Below are 22,944 nucleotides of genomic sequence, written 5' to 3'. Positions count from 1 at the left end.
TGAAACCATCCACACTTTCTAAAAGAGAAAATACATTTTAATCTTCTCTAAGTGCAAAATAATTTTACTGTGTATACTGCCAGTGATGACGAGTGGTACATCAGTACTGCAGCCATGATATTCTTCATTTATACTTTCCTAATCCAACAAGAAATTCACTAGCAAAGAAAACTTAATCCAATAGTTAAAATTAGCATAAGAACATGACCATCTAAAGGGCTAGTCTGCCGCTGTTACACCCTCATGCCACTTGTGGATGCACGTAGAGAAAGAACAGTCCCAATTTTAGAGTAAAAGTCTGCTTCATTTCTGCCAGCTCCCTCTTCCCTTGGCAATTTCCTTTATTTTCAGGACCTCAGTTGGCCTCATATGACAACTGGGTTTCATTTTACTGCACATAGTACCAGGACATTCTGTAATTTTCTCCTCTTTTGATAACACAAGCTAATTATAGCTGATCAGATTTGTAAGTAGTCTGCAAACAAGTAGATATAAGACAATTTAAAATAAAATATTGGGAAATCCTGTTTCTCTTGGACTATAAGCAGCCACTCAAGTATTAAAAAAACCAAGCAAAAAGCTAAAGCTTATTCTTCACAACTAAAAGCTCTTGCAACATGACAGATTTAGATGCAGAGTTAACATTTTATAACTTAAGATATTTATTTCCTACAATGAACCTCAGACTTTTTTTTCCTGATGGAAATAAAATCTCAATGGAAAAAGCAAACAATTCAGAAAACCTTTAAGAAAGGTTTACTTGTAGACAAGAGAAGCTGAGTACATGCATTTTGAGTTTTCTTCTCTATAAATACTGAATTATCCCAGTTATATGTTTAATCTGTGTAATAAACGTTGACACTTGCAATACTCTACATTTCTCCTTTCTTTCACAAAGAAACTTTGAAAGACTTGGAACTAATACAGTTCAGACATTTCACCCAGTAGCATTAAGACGAATTCCAAATGTAACAAGAAGAGCTTCTTGAAAACTGTCATTTGCAATATATATCCTCTCCCCTCAGGTTATGCAAATCATTTGCATAATTTTCCCATGAAGTGCTGGCTCAAGCTGAGAAACTGAAGCTTTGGGATGGAATAAAAGGGCAGGAACATGTAAACCCAACACCTCTTGACCTGATCACCAAGGCAATTCATTTCAGTACCAAGCACCACTAGTAGCACCTAATTGTCAACTCAGCGGCTCACAGGCACAGTACAAGGACATGGATCTGGCAGCACACCTGGGAAAATTATGTACTCCCATGGCATCCATCAACAAGCTTGTTTAAATAGAGGAGGGCAACTACACAAGCATATAATACCAGTGTTTAAGGGGAGGATGTCCTGAGCAGTGGCATTGATGGCTGTGAATGAGAGATGATCTGCTTTGCTTTCAGCATGACAAACTGGCATCTCCTACAGCACAGCTCTTCAGAACCACCAACACCCCCGAAGGGCAAACCCCACCACACAGATTACCTGCCCTCCTAGGGACTGTGGTAAAAAGAAGAATAATCTTTACTCAGAACATTTTTGAAAAGAAAAACTAACATTACATGGGATACAAGAAAACATATGGAAATTTGGCAGTAGATATGGTGGGGGAGGAATTGCTTCCGCCACAACTTTCTTGTCTTCAGACACCAATTGTCTTCTGAAACCCCACTTAACCCCTAACAGAGGAGAATTGCAACATACCCCTTCAAATGTGGCTCAGCAGCAGCAGCACTGTATATTGTGCATGTTGATTTGGGGATATAGATGGGCTTCTCATTTTATTTACACTCAAAGGTGTTGAACTTACAGTCCAATTACCTATGCTAGGATCACAAAAGTTTATTTTAGTCATCCATAATTAGCTTACTTCTGAACATTTCTGTTGCTTTGGTTGCATCTCAGTTTTTGTAGTGTATGACAATTGCATCTGTAATAGGCTGAAACAAACAATACTCTTTCCACCCATCCAGGCAACTACCCATTTCCATTTTAGCACCAGGAGGTTTCCAGGAGGAGAGGACAGTAGAACAGAACTTATCTGAATTTTTCCGGAGAATCTTATGGCTCTTTTCTTTGTTCGGTTTGGTTTTGCTTGGGATTTGGGAGGTTAGGGGGGATGTGTTAGGGGGTTTTCTTTGAAATCGCATAGAGAAATGTACCCATTGATGTAACAGAGGCATAGCTGCAATCAGATAACGCAAAAATAAATGTAGATTGCAGCATGACTGTAAGATTTCTACAGAAAATATATGCTAAAATTTCTTGAAAACATTAACTCTACTTTTGAAGATAGATTTACATGTCCAATAGCAAAGAGATATGAAAATAGCAGTATTTTCTATTTTTCTTAAGAGGGAAAACAAAATGGGAAGAGACCTGCTCTACCTACATCAGGACTCTTCCATGAAATAAGCATACGCAGTACAGTCTGGATTTGGAGTTGAACCTATGGCACAGGAATTCACGCAGGAAGATGGCAGCTCTACCACTGCACCACCTCTGCTCAGTCCATGCTTCCCTAGGCACTGGCCTAGGAGAAAGAGAGCCCAGCTAAGCAGAGACTTGTGGCTCTCTTCCACCTACTGGGCAGTTCCAAATGGTCCACCTGAGTGGAAAGGAAGCTCACGGACCAGATCCAGCTTGCAGGATGATTCCCCTGCTCACTGCTTTTTCTGCTGTGGCCTTGATCTGCAGCAGAGGTAGGAAGGAAGGAAGGAAGGAGAAATGACAAGCCAGTGGCTGCTTTGTAGCTTTTAGCTAGTTAACCACAAAGAAGGGATTGTCACTTCATCAATCAAGAAGCTGACAAACCTTTCCCTGAACTGGCCTTCAATCCACAGCACTGAAAACCCATGCTTTCCTAGTGAGGATGCAAACTCTTACATTGACTGTTACCACACCAATGAAAATGTTCTCTGTCAGCAGTAAAAGCAAGGATGGGAGAGACACATGGAATTAATGCCCTGAACAGGAAGAGTGAAAAGATGACAATTACCTGGATGAGCAAAATAACGAGATAAACAACACTCATAACTAAGGAATTTCCTGCCTGCTTCCCTGTTCCCAAAGGAACCCCAAGTGGAACCACAGGATGGAAGGTAAAAAGCCCTGTAAGCTCTGCTCCTCTGGCCATTCCAGACAGATTACATTCTACATAATTGTGGATGGCTAGGTCTTGTTTTGTTTTTAAAGCAATCTATTCTCTTATACACTTGTGTCAGAGTATCTTTGCTATGAAACATTTTTTGCATTAAGACTGTTGATAGTAAAGGTCACCAAATGAAGCTGGAACTCGGAAAAAGACAAACCCACTAAGGGTAACAAACAGCTCCGGAACTGCTTAAAGCTGGAAGAGCACCTGGGCAAAATACCACTGTACACTTGTCCTGTTTTTATTACAGTCACACATACTTGCTTTTGGCCATTGAAAGGCATTTTTGGGGGTTACAGCTCTGGTCTGACCTACTACAGCTGTGCACGCAGGTTTCTAAAGTAATAAGGATTAAAGCTTGACTGCACAAGCAAAGCACTTCTAAGTACAGAGATGTTCCATAATTAGGACTTCCAAACCTGTTTCCTCAAACAGCATTTTGAAATAGCCAAGAATATTTCAGAGAAAAGTAAGTATGCCTAATAACTAAGATTTACTTTTTAAGTGATTGTTTACTGTACTTTTTCAGCTGTAAAAGAAGTAAGAGAACCAGACTGTTAAAACAACAACAGGGATGTATAGCAGCACCATTTGTAATTGTAGTCTCCACAGCTTGAGGCATATCTTCACAAATACTATTTAAGTTAACACAATTTTCATTAATTCAATATAGGAAGTCACAATTTTTGCAAAGTAATTAGCTAGAACATCAGGCTTCAACTGCTCAATCTCAGGCTGCTTTCTTTCAGCAGTTACTTTCTAATGTATTTAACTTTACACACATTTAAATTTCACCTTGAGAACATGCCCTCCCATTCCTATATACCACTTTGTCCTACACTCTTCAAAACTATTGCTCATCCACTCCTTTCCTACAGTATTTTGGATAACTTTGCCCTGACAAATCTGGAGAGGCCCAAAAAAAAACCAAAAAACAAAAACCCCAAAAACTTGAGGTACAGCATTTTTGCAGACTTTCTGGAGAGGCACAAAGCAGTGAAACGATTAGAATCTGAAACAGAAGTACATCCACTCACACATCTGTAAGGCATTATTAGAAGTGCAAAAACCAATCAATTTGTACACTGGAGTTCAAGATTGAGAGCTTTCACCACAGATTTAAAATCTTTAGTTCTTTCTTGCCTCTTTTGCTTGTTTACAGATAAATTACATTCTTTAACGTTTTTCGTATTTGCATCTCTAAAATGTTTACCCTTGAAGCACATTCCAACACTTTGGCAAGTATTATTTCACTTATAATTTAAGGAGAACAACCCAAAAGATTTCCTTAAGGTGGACATTTACCTCAGTAGCTTCCTCTTCTTGGCAGACTCGGCGGGGGCTCGTGGGGCCTTTCCCACCTGCTTCCCAGGGGTGCGGAGCAGGGCCTGTGCCGACTGCAGCCACTCGCTGGCCGGTCGTGCTGTAACATCCCCCGGGTCCCCTCCTGCCCTCGGCTGTAATCCCTTCCTGGATGCTGGAGTAGTGGTCACCAGGCTCGTCTCTCCTTCTCCCATGCTGTCATTATCAGATGAATACTCAGATATTTCTGTCGAAATTGCCTAAACAAATAAAGATATTTGACCAGAATGCTAATGAGATAGTACAGCTTTATGTAGGCAGTTTTATGTTCCCCAGTAATCCATAAATGGAATGAGAATTTATCAACGTAACTTGGACAACTTCACCATAAGCGCACACCAATCTTTTGTCAGTTAACATCAACTCCTGAATACAAGGATCATCTCCTGAGGGACAACTGAGATGAGCAACATTTAGGTTTTTTAAATAAGTAGGTCTGGAGAATTAAGCTAATGCTTTTATCTAAAGCAAGTTTTGAGGAAAGCAGAGAGAGGTCAGTGAGTGACAGGGATCATGACCGGCGGCTGAAAGAAAGAAAGAGTTTTTTTATTGGGATTCAAGCAAACAGGAAGGTCAGCTTCCATAGTCTGAATGGAGGGAAGAAACACATGCCTCTATTGAGAGCTTGTAGCTGGCAGTAAGTATGTAACCTTTTGTTAAAACATGATTTTGACCACTAAAGCAGGCCTCCATCCATGTCCACCAGGCCTAGAGCTTCGCAGGAAGGTTTCAAAAGTTGAGCATAAGCTGTTGGGCTGTCTCCAGGTAGCTCCAAGGAGGATGGATCACTGGTCAGCAGGTCAGGGCTGGGGGCCAGCACTCAGGGCTGGGGGCCAGCAGGGCTGGAGTTCAGCCCCATAGAACGGCACTGGAGCTCTTCTCCCAGAAACTCACAGGACACACTGAACTCATCCCACTGAGGGAGGGATAAGAAGGCTGAAAAAACAACTCTGCAGAGACATGCAAGGCTGAGAAGAGGGCTGGGAGGGAAAATTCACCTGCTTTGGCTGAGCTTACTTTACTCTCCTCTAGGGCTCCTGCAAAAGCAGATTAAGGCTGCTGGGTTGGCTCCCTAAGGTGAGATCTGCACAGCTGTTACATGCATTATGTTCTCCTGACCCAGTGTTTCTTAAAGTACTGAGTATTAAGCAAAAATACTTGGAAAGTGGCATTTTACCAGTTCCAGTACAGAACAAAATGATCTAAACCACTGAAATAGGCAGAGGACTAAGAAACATGAGCTGGGCTCAGTCTTCAGGAGCTAGCTGAAAAAAATCCCAAAACAACCAAACCGACACTGTCTGCAAGTTCTGGTGGGATGAGCAGTGACAGTCCTGTCACTGGGACCACCAGCACTAGCCCAGCTCAAGTAAGCAGGCATAAAACTGTAGACGAGGCAAGTAACTCAGACTGATCCTCGAAAGAACCCAAACGCAAAACATTAACTTTGCATTATCAATGGGAAACTGGAAAACCCCAAAGACTGACATTGCTCCAGATCATGCTGCCTCAATCACAGAATAAGTTCTGAAAAAAATTAACCCTTTCCTCTGGTCAAATGCAGTAAGTAGTGCTCCACACAGGTTGTTTGACAACTGACTCAAATAAAGACTTGAAAGATGAAAGAGGAGCGGGAGGGAAATCACAGCATTTGCTAAAGCTGTTCTATGTTACTAATTAGTGGAATCATCTGAAAACAGTTTCTTGACTGTGCACAAAAATAAGGTCAGCTCTTGCCAGTTCTCTAATACATTTTTCACGTAAATGCCGAGACACTGTGCTCATGTTCCGAGAGCTTACCTAAGTATTCTGGAAACTGGAAAGACCTTTTAAAGTTATCCAGAGAAGTAGAATAGCTAAAAGTATGTAATTAATATCAGTCTGCTTTAAACACAACACAGTCAACATCTGTCCCTTGGCAACAATATTTCTCTGAAAACAAACTCCTTCCATATTGGAAATGAGCCATACATGAAAGATTTCAAAGATTCTGAAAGCAGTAAGCAAGGACTTCATTCTTAAAACACCATTCCAATGCACTCTCTTGCTTTAGGAATGCTTTAACTTTGCTCAAATAGCTATGATGCCCACTGCACCTAAAAAAAGTATGCAAATCTGAAGTTCTTTGGGCAAGTGAAATGCTAATGAGAAAAGCCCTTAGGAAGAGCTTCAAGTCAAGCATACTTTAATCCCACTGACTGCTGTAAGAGTTAAGAAGCTTTCCTAACTAAAGATTGTCTAATAAATCGTTTCTGCTAATATTTATTACCATATACTTGTTTAGACTGGACTTCCCCAAGGAAACTGTACTTTGGGGTTTTTGTTTTGTTTGCTTGTTAGTGGTTTTTTGTTGTTGCTGGTTTTTTAATTGGTCAGTTGGAAATTTTTCTTAAAAGAGGAAACTCTAGAAATGGAGAAGAAAAACAAAGAACAAAAACTTAGCCTTCCAATTCTATATATTATTTAACTGTAGCCATCACCAGAATTCTAGTCAAAAGAAAAACATTTTCAAAACACAGAACAAACATGGTTTTTCAAGTATCCAGTAAGCGAGCTGGAAAGTCTACCAACAATATGGTGGGGAAAAGCTGGGGGAAAAATCATTTATTTGATTCACTATAAAACAGTCATTGATAAATAGTTTAAAATGTGTCTATTTTTTATCAATATCTTAAACATCACGAAGAAGGATTTCCAAGAGTTTTGTTGTTATTTTGTTGGGTTTTTTTAAAAAATAATATCCCCAGCAATATCATTAGAGTTTCAGAAGAGCACCACTGCTAGGCACAAAGAATTGTCAAATTAAAAGGAATTGATTTTTCCACATGGCTTATTATTTTGAAATATAATAGTTTTGGTCACAGTGGCTGAAAGTACAATGCTTCCCACTATACGCAGGCTCAGTTTCCCCACCTCAATTCCTTCCTCTGACCCCTGATTGCAGTGTAATCATCCCCAGTCCCAGGGATTTTCATGACCGTCTCCCACATATCCCAATCCTTCCAAATACTTTGTAGTAGACTGTTCACTAAGGTATACCTACACTTGCTATGATGGCCTTTTGACAACACCCTCTTTTAGATCATGCTAGCTACTTCTCCATATTCAGGAGCTGACTGAAAAAAAAATCAGGGGTTGACCTCAATCTCTATCACTAAAACAACAAACATATTTCATTTTGTCCAATTTTAAGATAAATCTATTTTCTCTGGGACTGGTGTCAACTGAAAAGCTCTAAATGCTCCCCTTTTATGGCTCTTCCTTTAAGGAAAAATCACAAGTATAAATGCACAGACTACTGCCATTTTTTCTCTCAAGATCTGACTACACAAAAGCAGAGAAGTCATTGAGTACTGTATCAGAGCATCCAGGACCCTATATTTTAAAGTTAGGCATTTTTTAATCAAAATACATCAAAAAAGAAAGAGTTCTCAAGATTAATTAATTTGTGATGCATTTTTGAAAGCACTGACAGGTACTAGTTAACACAGAGGATGGTACAAATGTAAAAATAGAAACCAAAATGAGAAATAGCAAATACCCTCCCTCCCAACTAAGCAGCTAAGATTGCCAAAGAATGTATGTTTACCTGTGTCAACTTGCATTCAGTAAGAACAAAAAATAAAAAAAAAAAAAACACCACAGAAATTGTAAAATCCTAGCCCAAATTGTTCAAAGACAACACTCCTGACTTCAGTGGAATGAAGACAGCATTCCATAAGCACATAGATTTTGCACAGAAGATACCATGCTGTTACTTCTGTGACCAAGTGCTCCCTCCCTCATCCTCAAGAGACTTGCTTCAGCTACGGCTTGCTTCACCTTGAACACCTTGTGAGTTCTCTGGCAGTACCTTGGCAATCTGCAGTGTTTCCTTCTAAAAGGTCTGAAAAAACTACCTTTTCACTTCAATAGTGATGGAAGCAAGCAATATCTGCATTTGATCAGTTTAATAAGCACTTGATATTTCTTATCAATAAAATAGCAGTAAGTTAATACAAGAAGGGTTACGTTTCCTTTTGAAGTTTCCAGCTCCAGCATAGAAAGCAGAACCTTACAAAGGTTTCTGTGCAAAAAGAAAGCTAACAGATCAACCCTATCAAAATAAATAATAAATCTGTGCTTTAAAAAAATGGCTCTTGGACAGTGATTGCTAATTAGAGGCAAGGTGATGAGCAGTTGTGCAGGTTTCTCATCCCCCTCATCTCTCCTCCCAAGATACATCACTCAGTGATTTCTGCCGAAAAACATCCATATCCACGCCTTACCTCTGTATTCATTAAACACTTTCATTTGTTCTGTCGTCATACATTCAGGTAATATTGTAAATCTTCCCCAGAAGATATGAAGATACTTTGCAGATAAGATGCTCAATAAAAGTTCAAAGATATTATGAGCAAGTTCATCAGCTGAAACTAAGATACTTCACCACGCTGCAGTATGTCTTAGAGACAAAAAATGGGTATCAAATTCTATATAGATATTGATACAACTTTTTGCAGATGGAGGTCACTTGGTCTGTCATTTCCCTCCCTAAATAAAATAAATTTCTTCCCTCCTATTATCCTACTACAGCCTAGCTCTAATGGCAGAACTAACAGGGCTTCTCAGAGCACCCTTAGGGAACCAGGCTTTCTCAAGGTAACAGAGCCAAGTTATGTCAGAAACACAAATAGCTATTTCAGAGTTTCAGACTCTGATCACTGTACATACAGAAAAAAATTAATCTTATGGCATCTCCTTTCCTACTTGTTCATTCACGTATCTTTGCCTCTGGTTCCGGAAGCATTTTCTGTTACCCCCTGCCTGTTCTTTCATGGACTATCTTTTTTCCCTTTTGTGATTCCCTTGTTTTTTTCAGAATTAATCTGCATTTCCCCTACCTGCCCTCTCATGACAGCTCTCAGGATGGGTGGAAGCTGACCAGTATTAACAAACACACACAGTGAACTCAGGTGACTATCCTACTACCTCTTCTTTCATCCAGTCTTCCCTGCATTTGCACTGCAGGTACTTTGCTATTGTGCATGCAAAGGGATTCCAATGCAGCAACTTCTACCCCAGATTATACACTACATTATAGGTTGCAAGGAGATTTTGTATCTTGCATGGTACTCTCTAAAAAACAGAGTGAGCAGAAAAGCCACTGGATTTAGCACAATGAATATTCACAAGCATAAACCATCAGCACAGTATGTCAAAGGCCTGGGCTATGCTAATGAATGCTCGAAGCTAACTCCACCAGAAGCTGGCTTGCAGGATTACAGGGAGTAGGGTAAAGGTAAAAGAAAAGAAGTTTTCCCTTAATTAATCAACACAAAATTAATTCAAGCATTGTGCACACAGATAGTACAGGATATTATTCAGCTCTATAAACATAATTAAAGATACAAAGGATTTAAAACTTGCAGTTCTCTTCAAAGCTCTTTGTTTTCTGAAGCTTTAACTGAAGCACTGAAGTCTATGCCAAATGTACTTTCCTAGTAGCTTCAGAAATAATTTGGTTCTTGGTAAGCTAGCTACTTTTACTCTAGAGAGATAAAATTCAAATATTCCTTCATACAAGAAACTTTATGTTGAAGTGCAGAGTTAGGCGTGTGCCGCTCTGTGGGTGACACCAAGCTTTCTTCTCATGGAATAACCGCAGGAACAGCACGCAAAAATACAAGATTAGGTAGCAGTGCGTGGGCAGAGATAATTGTATGACAGAAAAGAACAACAATGAAATACATAAATCACTAATAAGGTATTTTTGGACTTGCAAGCCCAAACTGACACAGCAGATTAACTGAAATTTTGTATCTGGAACAACCACCCAGTGTTATTACAGAGACAGCACATATTTAAAATGGATCTCAGATAATGCCTGGTTGTTTAGCCAAGTACAGCATTCCTCCCCAGCACACGCACTCAGACCATCTGATCTGTCCTAAATATTTATCAGCGGTGCTGGTTTAGTGCACTAGGAAATGACATGTCCTGCTCCACACACACTAGCACTTTGTGGCTGCCATTACAGGAAACAGAGCCATGTGCTCTTCAAGCACTGTGACAGTCACCTTGAGCACTTCTCTGGGATTCTGCAAGAGTAAGCACCACTGAGCTTCTTTCTTCCTCCTTGGTCACCACTAAACTTCAGCAACATCTCCCTTCACACAGACATGGGAATGAATTTTTGCTGTCTCCCAGCTGCCACCACCCCAGGGCTGGAATGCAGTAGTTATTAGCACAGAAAATCATTTATGCCAAGTAGCAAAGAAGAATGCAGTATCTACTTGAATATGGAGGAAAAGTGTAGGCAGCAACACTGTAATTATTCAAAGCAGAATTTGGTCATAGACTGCACCCTCATCTCCTCTTAATGGTGTTTTGAGACCTTTAAACAAGTGGTTAGGACTTCTCTTCTATGACTAATCAAAAAGGATTCACTGCATCCAGCAGCCCAGAGCTTCCTATCGTAAAGGAAATTGATTCATGATTATCTCTGGAGGAAGCCGGCCAGCTACCAAACCTTACAGGCCACTGCTTAGATTGCTGGGCTTCCCTGTGAAGAACTCCTGGGGAAGTCTTACCCATGTTTGATACCATTTATTCTGCAAGCCCTGTCAAAAATACAGCTGCATTAGCTACTGTCTTAAAAGGTAACCCCAAAAGTAGGAGTCAATCCAAAGGAAAAATACCAGTAGCTGTTATGACAAGAAAAGCAAATGGAACAGTTTCAGAGATGCTTTCATACACTGAATGGGTTGAAAGGGCTTTCATGGAACTTTGCAGAAATTAATGGAATGGTATGGATGCTGCCAGATCCAAGAGCCAGTTATCTGATGCTGGGCTTCCTGCACCATTTCTGAAACCAAGAAAAGTTGTGAAGGGACAGGAAAGCTCCCTCTTACACTTCACAGAGTGAGGAAGTTGAAGCACAGTACACAAGCCCACAAAATGGTGGTTTATATCACACATGAAATAATAATTAATAAAATAAATAACTTGTATCATCATTTATCAGCTCCCTGATCTTGTTTAGATCATAGTGCCTTGAAGTGGAAAATGAGGTGACGATTAGGATTACACGCAGTATGTTTGGCTGTGCGTTCTTTTTTGTCAGGGGAGAGGTGCATGTTTTTGTTTGGTTTGAGCTCTCTCACACACAATCTTGTACACATACACCACTGCCAGAGAGTATCCTGCATGCAGCACTAATCACTGAGGAAAACAAGAAGAGAAAAAATAACATTGAAATAAGATTTTGCACAGACATACACAGAAGTCAACATGAGAATCTGATCTTTGGAAGAAAAACTTTGGGAGAAGAGTTATTAAAATTACAACAACCAGATTTTTTTATAGACCTAATGCAAAGATGGTATTTACTGACTCTTTTTTTTAAGCCAGGTAAAGAATGCACAAGTGGTAAGAAAGATGAAATCAAAGCCCTAACTTCTAATCCTGAGCAGAAACCTCAGCTTTCACAAGGCAAACAGGTTAAGCAGGCTATACCTCTGGAGATACATCCACAAGCTGTTCCAGCCTGCCTCTCCCAGAACAGGTTGTTCTGAGGCATGGATCAGCCGACCGAAACAGGTGAGGCTCTCGTCTCAGCCCAAGTGCCTTTTTATACAAAACCGGTGTGGAAAGCAAGAAGCACTGTTTATTTCCAAGCATACTCTGTAGATGTAGAATTAAATAGTGATCCCCAAGATAAGACTGAACACAAAACTGTTGTCTGCTGTGCACAAGGACAGGAAAGAACAGTAGGGACAGTGAGCTTCTAAAGTGCAAAATGGGCATGAAACAGGATTATTCAACATCAGTTAAGGGACACTGATTTGTATGAAGTATAAGGAAAACCCTGCTGCAATCTTGGCATCTGTAGCATTTGCACTGCAAATGCATCTCTTAAAAGCATCATTTTAGTAGTTTAGTTGACTTCTTTAGCATTAAGAATTCAATCTATCGCTTCCTAATATTATCTCATTACCCCTGATCTCATCATCAGTCTGTAATCAGAGTAATAGCCAACTTCTAACAGACCAAATAATGCGAAAAATGTTAACATGGACAACATACAAGTGCTTTTCCTGCTTTGTCTAATGTTTTTTTCCATCATACAAGAACATCTTCATTTTCTCTCAGGGAAAATGACTGGCTGTTAAAGACAATTTGGACAATTTATGCATACTGTTAGCCAACGTTACATTCAAGCGAATTACTGTAACCCTTGCTCTCCATTCCCTTCTTAAAAAAAAAGAGGGGAAGGGGGAGACGCCACTTCACGTGTTGCATCTTGCAAACTATTCAGGGACAGAACCAGGTCTCCTCTCATGCAACTGCATATTATCCCACGCAGTTGAGCTCGCATCTTGATAAGGATCCTCCAGATGATAGAGACCCAGGCTTTCAAATATAAATACCTGACTCTGATAGGGCATGCAGATAATTACATCATTTCGCACAGAAGCCTCAACATTATACACTGAAGTTTGGGCACACAAGAAAATTGCAGTCAGCTTATAATACCACTTAAACAGGGTTTCGTTCTTGACACAGAAATAGTTACTTTCATGTTTCCAAGGAACAGATGTTATCACATGGTTTGATAACCTACTTTCACATTCTTTGTTTATAGTTATTCACTCCGTTTCATTTATGAAAGTTAGTGGATCCGGGCCATGAAACCTCAGTTTTATTGTCTCTGGTTTAGGTGATGCTATGGCAATAATCCTGGTTAAAGCTTGGATGTAACAAGAGAACTCAACTGAAAGGCACAATTAAAAGCCAGATTATAATTTATGAACTAAATCCTAAAGCACCTAGACTAAACACCTGCAGGATTCAGTAGGGACTGTTAAAGGAGGAAATAGATTTCCATCTTCAAGCAACTGTTTTGTTTTGCTCCAAGCCTTCAGAGAGAACAAATACTTGAAATGGGAGGTAATATCTTTTACTAGACAAACAGATATAAGTGTGGAAAACAGTCAAGCATGTAGCACTAAGCCCTTCTATAGGTCTCAAAAGTTTGGGTTGTTTTCCTCCAAATAGATCATTTGGTCTAAGTAAATTAAATCTTTCATTATAAAATTGCTTCTCTCTTATCTTTAGCCAAGAGAGTTATGAACTGTATAACCACCTTGCAAGCTTTTTAAAAAGTTGTTTCTAAAAAAGGAAATGCTTCTCACAGTAATGTCACTGTATAGATGATCAGGGAACAGTCAAAGACTTTCAAATCTTTCATATTATGTATTCTCTTTTTAAAAGTAGATGATAACTGCAAGCATGTTATTTTTGAGATTAAAGGAAGTAATTCCAGAATAATCAGCTAAAAGGGAGATTGCACACAGATATTCAGTGAAGCACAAATTATTCACATCGATTTCTCCTCTTTGGTTGATCTGCAGTTTCCTGTGAAAACCCTTAGAAAAGCACTTATCATAAAAGGAAAGAAAAAAGAAAATGACAGAGAATGGAAACACAAGTGGCACAGTGTGGTAAAATACACAAATACAACACAGGCATCATTTCTGCAATAATGCTCAGCACTTAGTGGAAAAATTTTTGTTAACAATATCCACTGGGACACACAGAAACATCTTGAAATTGAGATTCTGCACTTCCAGCTGCAGCAGTGCCAGCGTTCACGGCTACAGCACCGCCAGCTTAAGGAGACACCAGGCTGCCGGGCAGTGCAGCACATTACATTCATTTTCTTCTACTCCCACTCACTCCACATTCTTCTCACTTGACTGTGCTTCCCTTTGCCCCATTTATTGCTTCACAGCTTGGGCGGAACTGCCCCCAAAGCCTAAAATAGTCCCTTCATTTCTTTCCTCCTCTTCATTTCCAGCTTCTTCCAACTCTTTCCCTCCTCTCCAGAAGTCCTTTCACAGCCTACCTTTTCTAGATCATTTTGTGGTTTTGCACTGTTAAAACTATTTTAAACAGCAAACATTTCAGGGCAGGAAATGTCTTACCACGTCTGAAACACTGTGTCAGTGATGACAGCATGTGCATGCACACAAAAGCACCACCTTCACCTAAACTGATTTCTAACATTGATGAGAGCACCTCTATGCAGACTAAAGAAACAGAAGACCCATTTAATTGCTTTTTCCAAGTAAGCCAAAGAACACCAAACAATGGAACTACTTTGAAAAATACATTAAATGTACTCAGCTAAAGTTAGTTCTGTTTGGATAAAGAACAATGAAAAGTAAGCCCAACGCAAAGTTTACAGATTTTCTTTTAGATCATGTGCCTAAACTTTGGGGGAACAGAAGGAAAATAAAGTAACCATCAACTGGATAAGGCATTGTAATTGAAAATTGTAATGTTGCTGCAAATACATACTTCATAGAGAGATTGAAAAGTGCTAACTGCTGCAATACTGTCTTAAGTTTGACACATTTAGCTGTGCTGATTGTTCACAGTACATGAAAGTACAGACTTTAAAACTCCTTTAAGATCTAGATTAGAATAAAAACGTGTGTGCTGTAACATAGGTGTGTTACATTACATTCAGTGACATGACTGCCATAATATAGGTATAACATACATTGCAGGACCCATGGGGACAATCACAGATATTTTAAAAGTGTGTTAGAAAATAAGCACACACATAAACTGATCAGGAACATACACTTGAAATGTCCCATTAGTCAAATACAATCCTTACACAATGAAACTCAATGGACTGTAATTCTCTAAGAACAGGCTAGTGGCTGACCTGGAGAACTTGCAAAGAAAGGAGACCTGAAATATAGACATTCATAATTCGTATAAAGGAATTCCTTATAAGGATTATAAAGCTTGCATAAAGTAGTATTATTGAGAAGAATTAAGGTAATTCTTCTCAATTACAGGCAAAGAGAAAAAGGGAGCCTCAGTGCATGTCTGCATACTTTAACATACTTGAAAAAGCAATAGCTGACTGGTTTCCACAGCAGTCACCAATAGCTTTTGGCTTCATGCCTCCTCCACTATCTCAAACCAGACTGAGAGATTGTGATGGTTCAATTTCTCTTCTACTCTTAAAGCAGTGCTTCAGAAGGGGAGGGGAAAAAATAATGGAAAACTGTCATTTTCTTTTCTATTCTGTTAGCACATGTCAATGTATATTTACAGGTGGAAAACGCAAAATTAGTGTGTGGGATATGTGTGCCCCCCTTTTTTATAATATAAGAGAAGCTCAAAGCTGACAAGATAATGCTAAAATCATAGAAGTTAATTCAAAATCTCAGAAGAACATTTAGAAATGTGTCCTTCAAAATATTGTTAAACATTCTCTCCTTATTTTCCTCTTCCCAAAGTAAAAATGCTTATGTGATATTTGTGCTTCAGACTGAACTCTGCAGCTAGAAGGATTTTTTTTTAAAAAAGTTGCAAATCCTTTTTCTCTTGAACTTGGAAGTGACCTATTAGCATTCTGATCAAAAACTTGCATGTGTGAAGCATAAAGCAACTAAAAATATCGTGCAAGTTGCAATTTCGTGAAATGTTTGGCACCACAAACCCAAGCCCAAAGTTTGTACTGAAAGTAAAAAAAAGAAAAAATACTTTTCATTGAACAGCAGTTAATTCTCAAATACCAGCAAGCTCTGGGAGCTGTGCTCAGCACTGAAAATTTGGGACAGGGGAAGCTAAAAAAGTTCAATTGAGAAAGGAGAGGGACAGTGACAGCAGCTTTGAAGAAGTGCTCAGGCAGTTCTGGGCATCCAGCTGCACTGTTTTTAGAAATTGTGTGACAGGCGGCTTTATTGCCTAAATGCAGAAGTGCAAATTTTGGCACCCACTGTATCAATTTTGTGCTTGTCTTAATGGCAATAATTTCAATTGGAAGTTCTTTTCTTAGTCTAGAGAGCAATGCACCATGCACTCGTATTGCTCCAGTAGCAACAAGTGGTCATCAGGGTCTACGGTACCTAAAACACCACATCATTTTGGATCTCCCACTCCCATCACCAAAGAGATACTTGTGCATATAGTAAACTAAATTGCTGCCTGGATGATCTGCATTCCCCAGCTCACAACAACAGTAATTTCATTTTGGTCAGAAAAATGGGCGAGACATCACAGCAGACATGGTTTGAATAATGATAATAATAATAATAGTAATAGTAAAAAAAGAATCTGTCTTTGAAATCTCAAAAATTTCAAATGTGTCTAGGGTCATTCTTCAGGGTACAAAATACAACAGACCTGCAGTGGAGCAAGATCTTGCTTTCTACTTGCCAAGAGCCTGATCAGTTTATCTATATTAATGTTTTAACTATTTAGACTACAACTCATACAGTATTTTCCCTTCAGTACTAGGACAGTAACTACATGGATCTGTCAATGTATTATAACTCTTCTCAAATATGGAGAGCCAAAGTTAAAGCAATTTTTGAGACATCAGAGGAATGGTAGGTATCACATTGTGTTCTACAGTTATCAATTCATTAAAAGCAAACAACACACTAATTATGTTTTTAAAATAAAGCAAAAAATTTAGTTAAGAAAATTCAGAATAAGAGCAAACACAACTGTGTTTGGTGCAAGATGATTTAGTACAGGGATAAAGGGGAATATATTTTCAGGATTCAGAGAAGCATTTGAATATTTTTGGAGAAAAGATTCCTTCTCAACTTTACACACCTATGTCAAAATAATGTGAAAATACAAGTGCATCAATTAAACCCTGGATATTCAAAATGCTGACTTAAAGTTTTCCACTGGAGCTACTACAATTCAGACCATTAATGTAACTTTAATGCATACCAAGACTTCAGGACAAAAATCCTTTTGACATGTTTATTGACATCTGCTACAGACAAATTTACACTTGGAAATCTAAGACATGTTAAATGCATTTTCCTTCCAAACTGCCAAAAGTCAACTGATTCTGTTATGGACTAATCACTTAGAAGAGAGGAAGAACTGAGTTTCCAGATCAAAAGTTGACCATTTGTGTCAATTTCCAAGAGTAGCATCAAACAAGATATTTTATTTTTTTTCTCTTCATTTTACTATGAACAAAAGTCCTGCAAAATTGCATCACTACAGCCAAGTACAAGCAGTATTTATTCCTGGAATGCACTTACTGAAAGAACAGAAAGCCTACCCTATGTAAAACAGCAAAACTGTACAACTACATTTGGACTACCTAATGAGACAACCACTTCTTAAGGAAAAAGCACTTAAGAAATTGAAAATTGAATTTAACAAGTCACCCACACTCTCCAACACCACAGTGAAAAAAACACATGTATATGCACACACCTCACTACATCCTACACACAAACATTTACATTTGTTTGTTTATATTTAAATAAGCCTGTCATTTTCTGTTTAGGAAATGTCACATACTTTTCTCCCCAGTTTTAGGACTCTCTTTGTGTACTTCTAAGGTTAACTTGTTAGCTTATTCTGCCTAAACTATAAGTAGTCTGGCTATTAAAGAGGTTCCTTAATTCACTCTGCTTTTGCAGAATAGAAACTTCAGTTATCTTCACTAACTTCATCTATGTAAGGTTGTAGTAATTCAAGCTAAATTTTACTAAACAGAAAAGGAAATATGACCATGTGTCAAAAGCAGATGCATGCACCTACATACCTACTCCTCCTTGCCCCAAAACTGAACTGCACATCACTTCACAACCCACTACACATGGGTACATACTCTAGAAATTAGTTCCAAATATATAAAAAGATTTGCAGGACTTTCATGACAGCTGTCTTTACATCTGAAGGATTACAAAAGCACATTGCACAAAAAAATAGGGAGCAAAAGCAGCAATGCTTTCTTATACTCAAAATCTCAAAACTTAAGGTCACTATCACAGTTAGTTCTGTGGTTTCCAGTAATACTATACTGATAAACCAGAACTTGGACAGCATTAAAGTAATGCCTTATTGATGTCCTGAACAGCAAGTATAGTGGTCCAGGAGAAACAGAGATCAGAAAAGCCCCTCTATTTCATTTGACAACCATTTAGAAAGCACAGTGTAGGGAGAGGATCCAGAAAGCACATAAATCAGGTTTGCTATGATAGCAACACCACTGGGTTTATGCTCATGGGTTTTCTAGTTCTTATACTACCACCACATATCATGGCCAAGACTAAAAACCGAGTGCACAAATGTGGCCTCTCTATGGATACAACCCTGGCACAAAGAAGCACAGAGGATGTCTAAAGCAGTTTGACAGAAAACATATAAAACCCCATTGGTGGAAGTAGAGGAAATAATTTTCTGTAGATGGCAACCACCATCATAAGACTTTGCTTGTGACTGATGAAGTAAAATTAAACCAGAAGACTTCCAGGGACAGAGTACAACCCAGAATTACAAAAAAAAAAAAAAAAAGGCTCTTGGGAGAAATCTGGGGAATTCCCTGTTTCAGATACAGAAGAGGAAACAATAGCTGTAATAGAAAGTCAAGGATGTACTTTAAAAAGCAGATGATGTTTATGAAGTAGTGCCTGAACTGGTGAATCTTCACAATAAAATGTCATCATCTAGTGGTGTGGTGTAAGTGCAGGACTGAGTCAGAAAGCCTGATATTTAAGACTCAATCTAGCATCTCCTGTGGTTTGGGGACGTGTTGTTTAAGACAAATTTTTCACAAGTGATTCTTAGCTGTATCTGGCAACTTTGTTCTGAAATATATTTTGCACAAGTGCTAGGCACCAACTCCCATGCAAAAACACTGAGCACTGTTAGCATCCAGGGGTGGGGGAATCAGAACTGCAAAGCATCTGTATTTAAATTCAGTGTAAGCACACGTTCAAGTTTAAAGAACTCTTAAGAGTCCTCATTTAATTGGTTAACTCTTCAAAACAGCAGACTGGTAATCACTTAGATAACTTCAGGGAGATGACAATTAAAAAAACCACTAAAAATGTTCTATGCATGCAAATACATAAGGTTATCTTCAGCTATAAAAGCTAAGACTCAGGCTCCAAGAGGAGTTTTGATGGCATTTAGACATCAAAGTCCAAGAGGTCAGTCCTTTTGGACATAACCAGATGCATTGCAACTCTGCAGACTCGTGGTTTATGACACATTTAAACCTGTGAGTACAAAGTTGGTGCTTCTGTACCTAAGCCAGTTTAGGGGCTTGATTCAGTAGGTGTGAGTTTATGCTCTGCAGGGATTTCCACTCACAGCATACTGTACATGCATTGCTTGCATTAGAAAGCACATCCACAACAGTAAACACAGCTCTTCTGTAACACTCCAGACATTTCAGCCTAAGCAGTGGAGAAGCCCAAATTCTAGCTAGACAATCTCTATATGAAGAAAATTTAAATCCCTTCCTCTCAGTAAAGCTCTCAACCCACCAAACAAAGCAATGAGGAGATAATTTCTACCTCTGCCTCAAAGGCTGTGTCACTGCAGAGAAAACCCCCCCAAGATTCAAAGGGTCTTGAAGAGGTTCAGTCCCTGCTCCACATCAAACAGGCATTAGATAAAGTGCAGGAACACCAGGGAGCTTAAGTGTTCCTTGGTCAGAAAGACAGTAGCTGGGAATCCTGGTATTTAGCACTTTATTTAGCTCATCTGTTTATTGTATATAGAACACAGGCATCTAAATCTAAGTTTAATGGCTGTTTTGCAGGCCAGGACTTAAGATTCCTGTAGCTCTGGCATGATGATGGGCTGCACCGCAGAAATCAGCCCGTTTCTGCATCTGCCTCCAAATATGCTGCAGCATTTTTTGTAAATCCACACAACTCCCAAACCTCCCAAAGCCAATGCTGATCACAGCAAAAACGTGACAATTCAGTCCCCTTGAGCTGCCTAACCAGGTTTCAATTACCACAGTTTGGAATTTTACAATGACACTGCATGATCAAGCACAATTTAATTGGATTTTCATTTGTTAGTTAGATGAACTCCTATCCACTTCTGTACTTCCTCAATTTAGACAGTGCAGAAACTCAAGCTGTGAAGACAACACTGGATTTTGCAATGCCTTCAGGACTTCAAAAATATATTTCAAATACATCAAAGTGGTCAGATAAGTTAGTACTCAATAGGAAGTTGTTTCTCGAAAGGAAATTGCAAATTTCAGTCAAAGAGGAAGATGGAGAGTTAGAATTAACTAACTGTTCCAAAAACTTCGGAAAGCAGGAAGGGCTCGTGAAGGTTGCATGAAGAAACTGCACGCAACCACATAAACAAGCTCAGTTTAGGACTATGTAAGTATCTTAAGAATATGTCTCAAATTAAAAAAAACAAAAGAACAAAAAACACCCAGAATTTCCTAGCATTCAACTATCCTATCTAGTTTTCACTGAAGATCAGGGACTATTTCATAATCAGCCAGCAACAAAGCAACTGGTATTCTTACTTGGCCAGTTAATCCTTTCAGCTTAACATATGCTTATACCCAGTGTCCACATGGTGGGCATCTGGCCACAGGCACAGACGGGGCAATGGGCTGGATGGGTTTTTAATCTGTCCTAGGTAGCCATTCTTACATCTTTCCTCTGCAGCCTGCAATGCTCCTTTGCAGCTAGGGAGAGAGGCATCCTTGTAGGGTCGTTTAATAAGACATTATACTGGCACTGAGCAAAGACTATGTTCTCTACAAGCCCAGCAAAAGATACTTTGCCTTTTTTGCCCCAAAACATCCACTTCAAGCTGTAACTCTACATACATACAGTATTGGCAAAACCTTTCCATTTACCTTGTTACTGTATCTGAACCTAACTGGGAATGTGCCCAGTTCACAGACAGTTTTGCTGTAATACCATGATAGTATGGGCTTGGCACAATTACATCATACACATTATCTTGGCAGCCAGGCAGCAGCAGCAGCTCCACTAACTGAGCTCAAGGCCAAGCCATCAACAGTTGTGCTGAATGAGTTGTCTGCACATTTCTACAAAGGCTCTTCCATTTCCTATGTTTGCTTTAATTTGTTGCCCTTATCTTAGTGTTGTACCAACATCCCTATGCAATATTCATGTAGAGCCAGTAAGCTGTGAGAGAACATGCAGTAACAGGAAACAAACTCTAGCCTTGTCATGATCTCTTTTGCAAACATGATGCTCAGAACTTTTCACTCATGGTGAAGTAAAATAGACTGTGCATAATTAAGACTGAGAACTCTGCCAGGTGCATGCGTGTGTCTTGCAGCCACAGGTCTGCTCACTTCTGAACTCTGGGCCTTTCCATGTGAGATCAGTTGCTACAGCACAACCCTAAGCTCTTTTTGACCTTCTTAAATAGTATTCTCAGCCATTTTCAAGCCTTCTCCCAACAATGTTTAACATTTTAGACTGAAACTAGCTTATGTTAGTTTCAGAGATGACAACAAAAATAAACCATGTATGCCACCTTGTACAATCCATGCATCTGGCTGCATTTGACAGAACTGCCTTTCTGGTGGTGTCCCCTCGTTATATGGCATCTGCCCCTCCCTTTCCTCCTCTATCCTTTCTCTTTACATGAAAAAAACCCAAAAATCAACCAACCAACCAACCCCATATCAGGCAAAACATGAAACACAACAGAAGCACATATTGCAAGCAACGGTACTTCAACTAGAGCAAAAGACTTCTTTTAAAAAGAGCTGCTCGTATAATTAAGGTCTGCAAGAAATAGCACTCATTAGGCTTTATTAAAGTCACAGAATTAACACCAGAGGTGGAGTGTGTGAACTAAAAAAATTGATATGTTGTGGCAGCACATCTTATTTTAAGGATGAATCCCAACACACCAGAAATTAGAGACTCGCATTTAGCTTGCACAAACTGAACACCCAGCAGCCCTGCTGTGTCTTTGAAGAGCTGTGAGGACAAGGACACCTTGCTTATTGTTCAGACAAAAAGAGGCTTTCTGGAGGCCATGCCTCTGAACTGTGCATTGAAACACTTGCTTTCCACACCCATCAGTAGCTTCAGCAGCCCAGACAGACTAAAAACTTCTCTCCATGTCATCAGAGCCACATTCACCTTCAAACACAATACAACAGTAGAAGAAATCCATTGAATGCTGGCAAAACAATCAGAGGCAGTAAGAAGAGACAAACGATAGTGTCCTCGCAGACTCAGAATCAGAAAAAGGAATTTTCAGTAACACGTGTGTCTTTCCTGTCCTCACCACCACCCCCAAAAGTAAATCACATGGCCATGTACACTCCTGCACAGTGGCTTTAATGTGCTGAGTGATTAAAGGCAATGATGATGACTATGGGCCATACTATGCATCTTTAGAGGGTTTTCAGTTCAACACTGAGGGGCCAAATGGGGCTACTGTGTATCTAAAATAGTTCAGCCTGATTAAAGGTGTAATTATATAGTTAGTCATAATAGCTGCCATACTTGAAAAGAAACCCACCTCTCCTTCAGGGGAAGGGAAGGAAATTATGCTACTTTATTCATTCAAACACAACTCTCAGTTAAATTCAAATACAGCATGTGGACTAGATAAATACAGTGACACAC

At 39.3% G+C, this 22,944-nt stretch overlaps 1 protein-coding gene across 4 annotated transcripts in view; it reads right to left on the bottom strand.

The window, feature by feature from the left end:
• Positions 1-22,944, bottom strand: part of SPIDR (scaffold protein involved in DNA repair) — a 196,521-nt gene that overhangs the window by 139,017 nt on the left and 34,560 nt on the right. For all 4 annotated transcript variants that reach the window (XR_011148374.1, XM_069004711.1, XM_069004710.1 and 1 more), the window contains exon 6: positions 4,457-4,713. Coding sequence is in view for 3 of the 4 variants with exons in the window: in XM_069004711.1 (XP_068860812.1) it covers positions 4,457-4,713 (257 nt within the window). In the remaining variant the exon portion in view is untranslated. The remainder of the gene's footprint in view (positions 1-4,456; positions 4,714-22,944) is intronic.

This window comes from Aphelocoma coerulescens, chromosome 2, assembly GCF_041296385.1.
Source record: "Aphelocoma coerulescens isolate FSJ_1873_10779 chromosome 2, UR_Acoe_1.0, whole genome shotgun sequence".
Classification (NCBI taxonomy): Eukaryota; Metazoa; Chordata; class Aves; order Passeriformes; family Corvidae; genus Aphelocoma; species Aphelocoma coerulescens.
The sequence above is the reverse complement of the archived record's forward strand: the minus strand, read 5'-3'. Positions and strand labels throughout refer to the sequence as shown.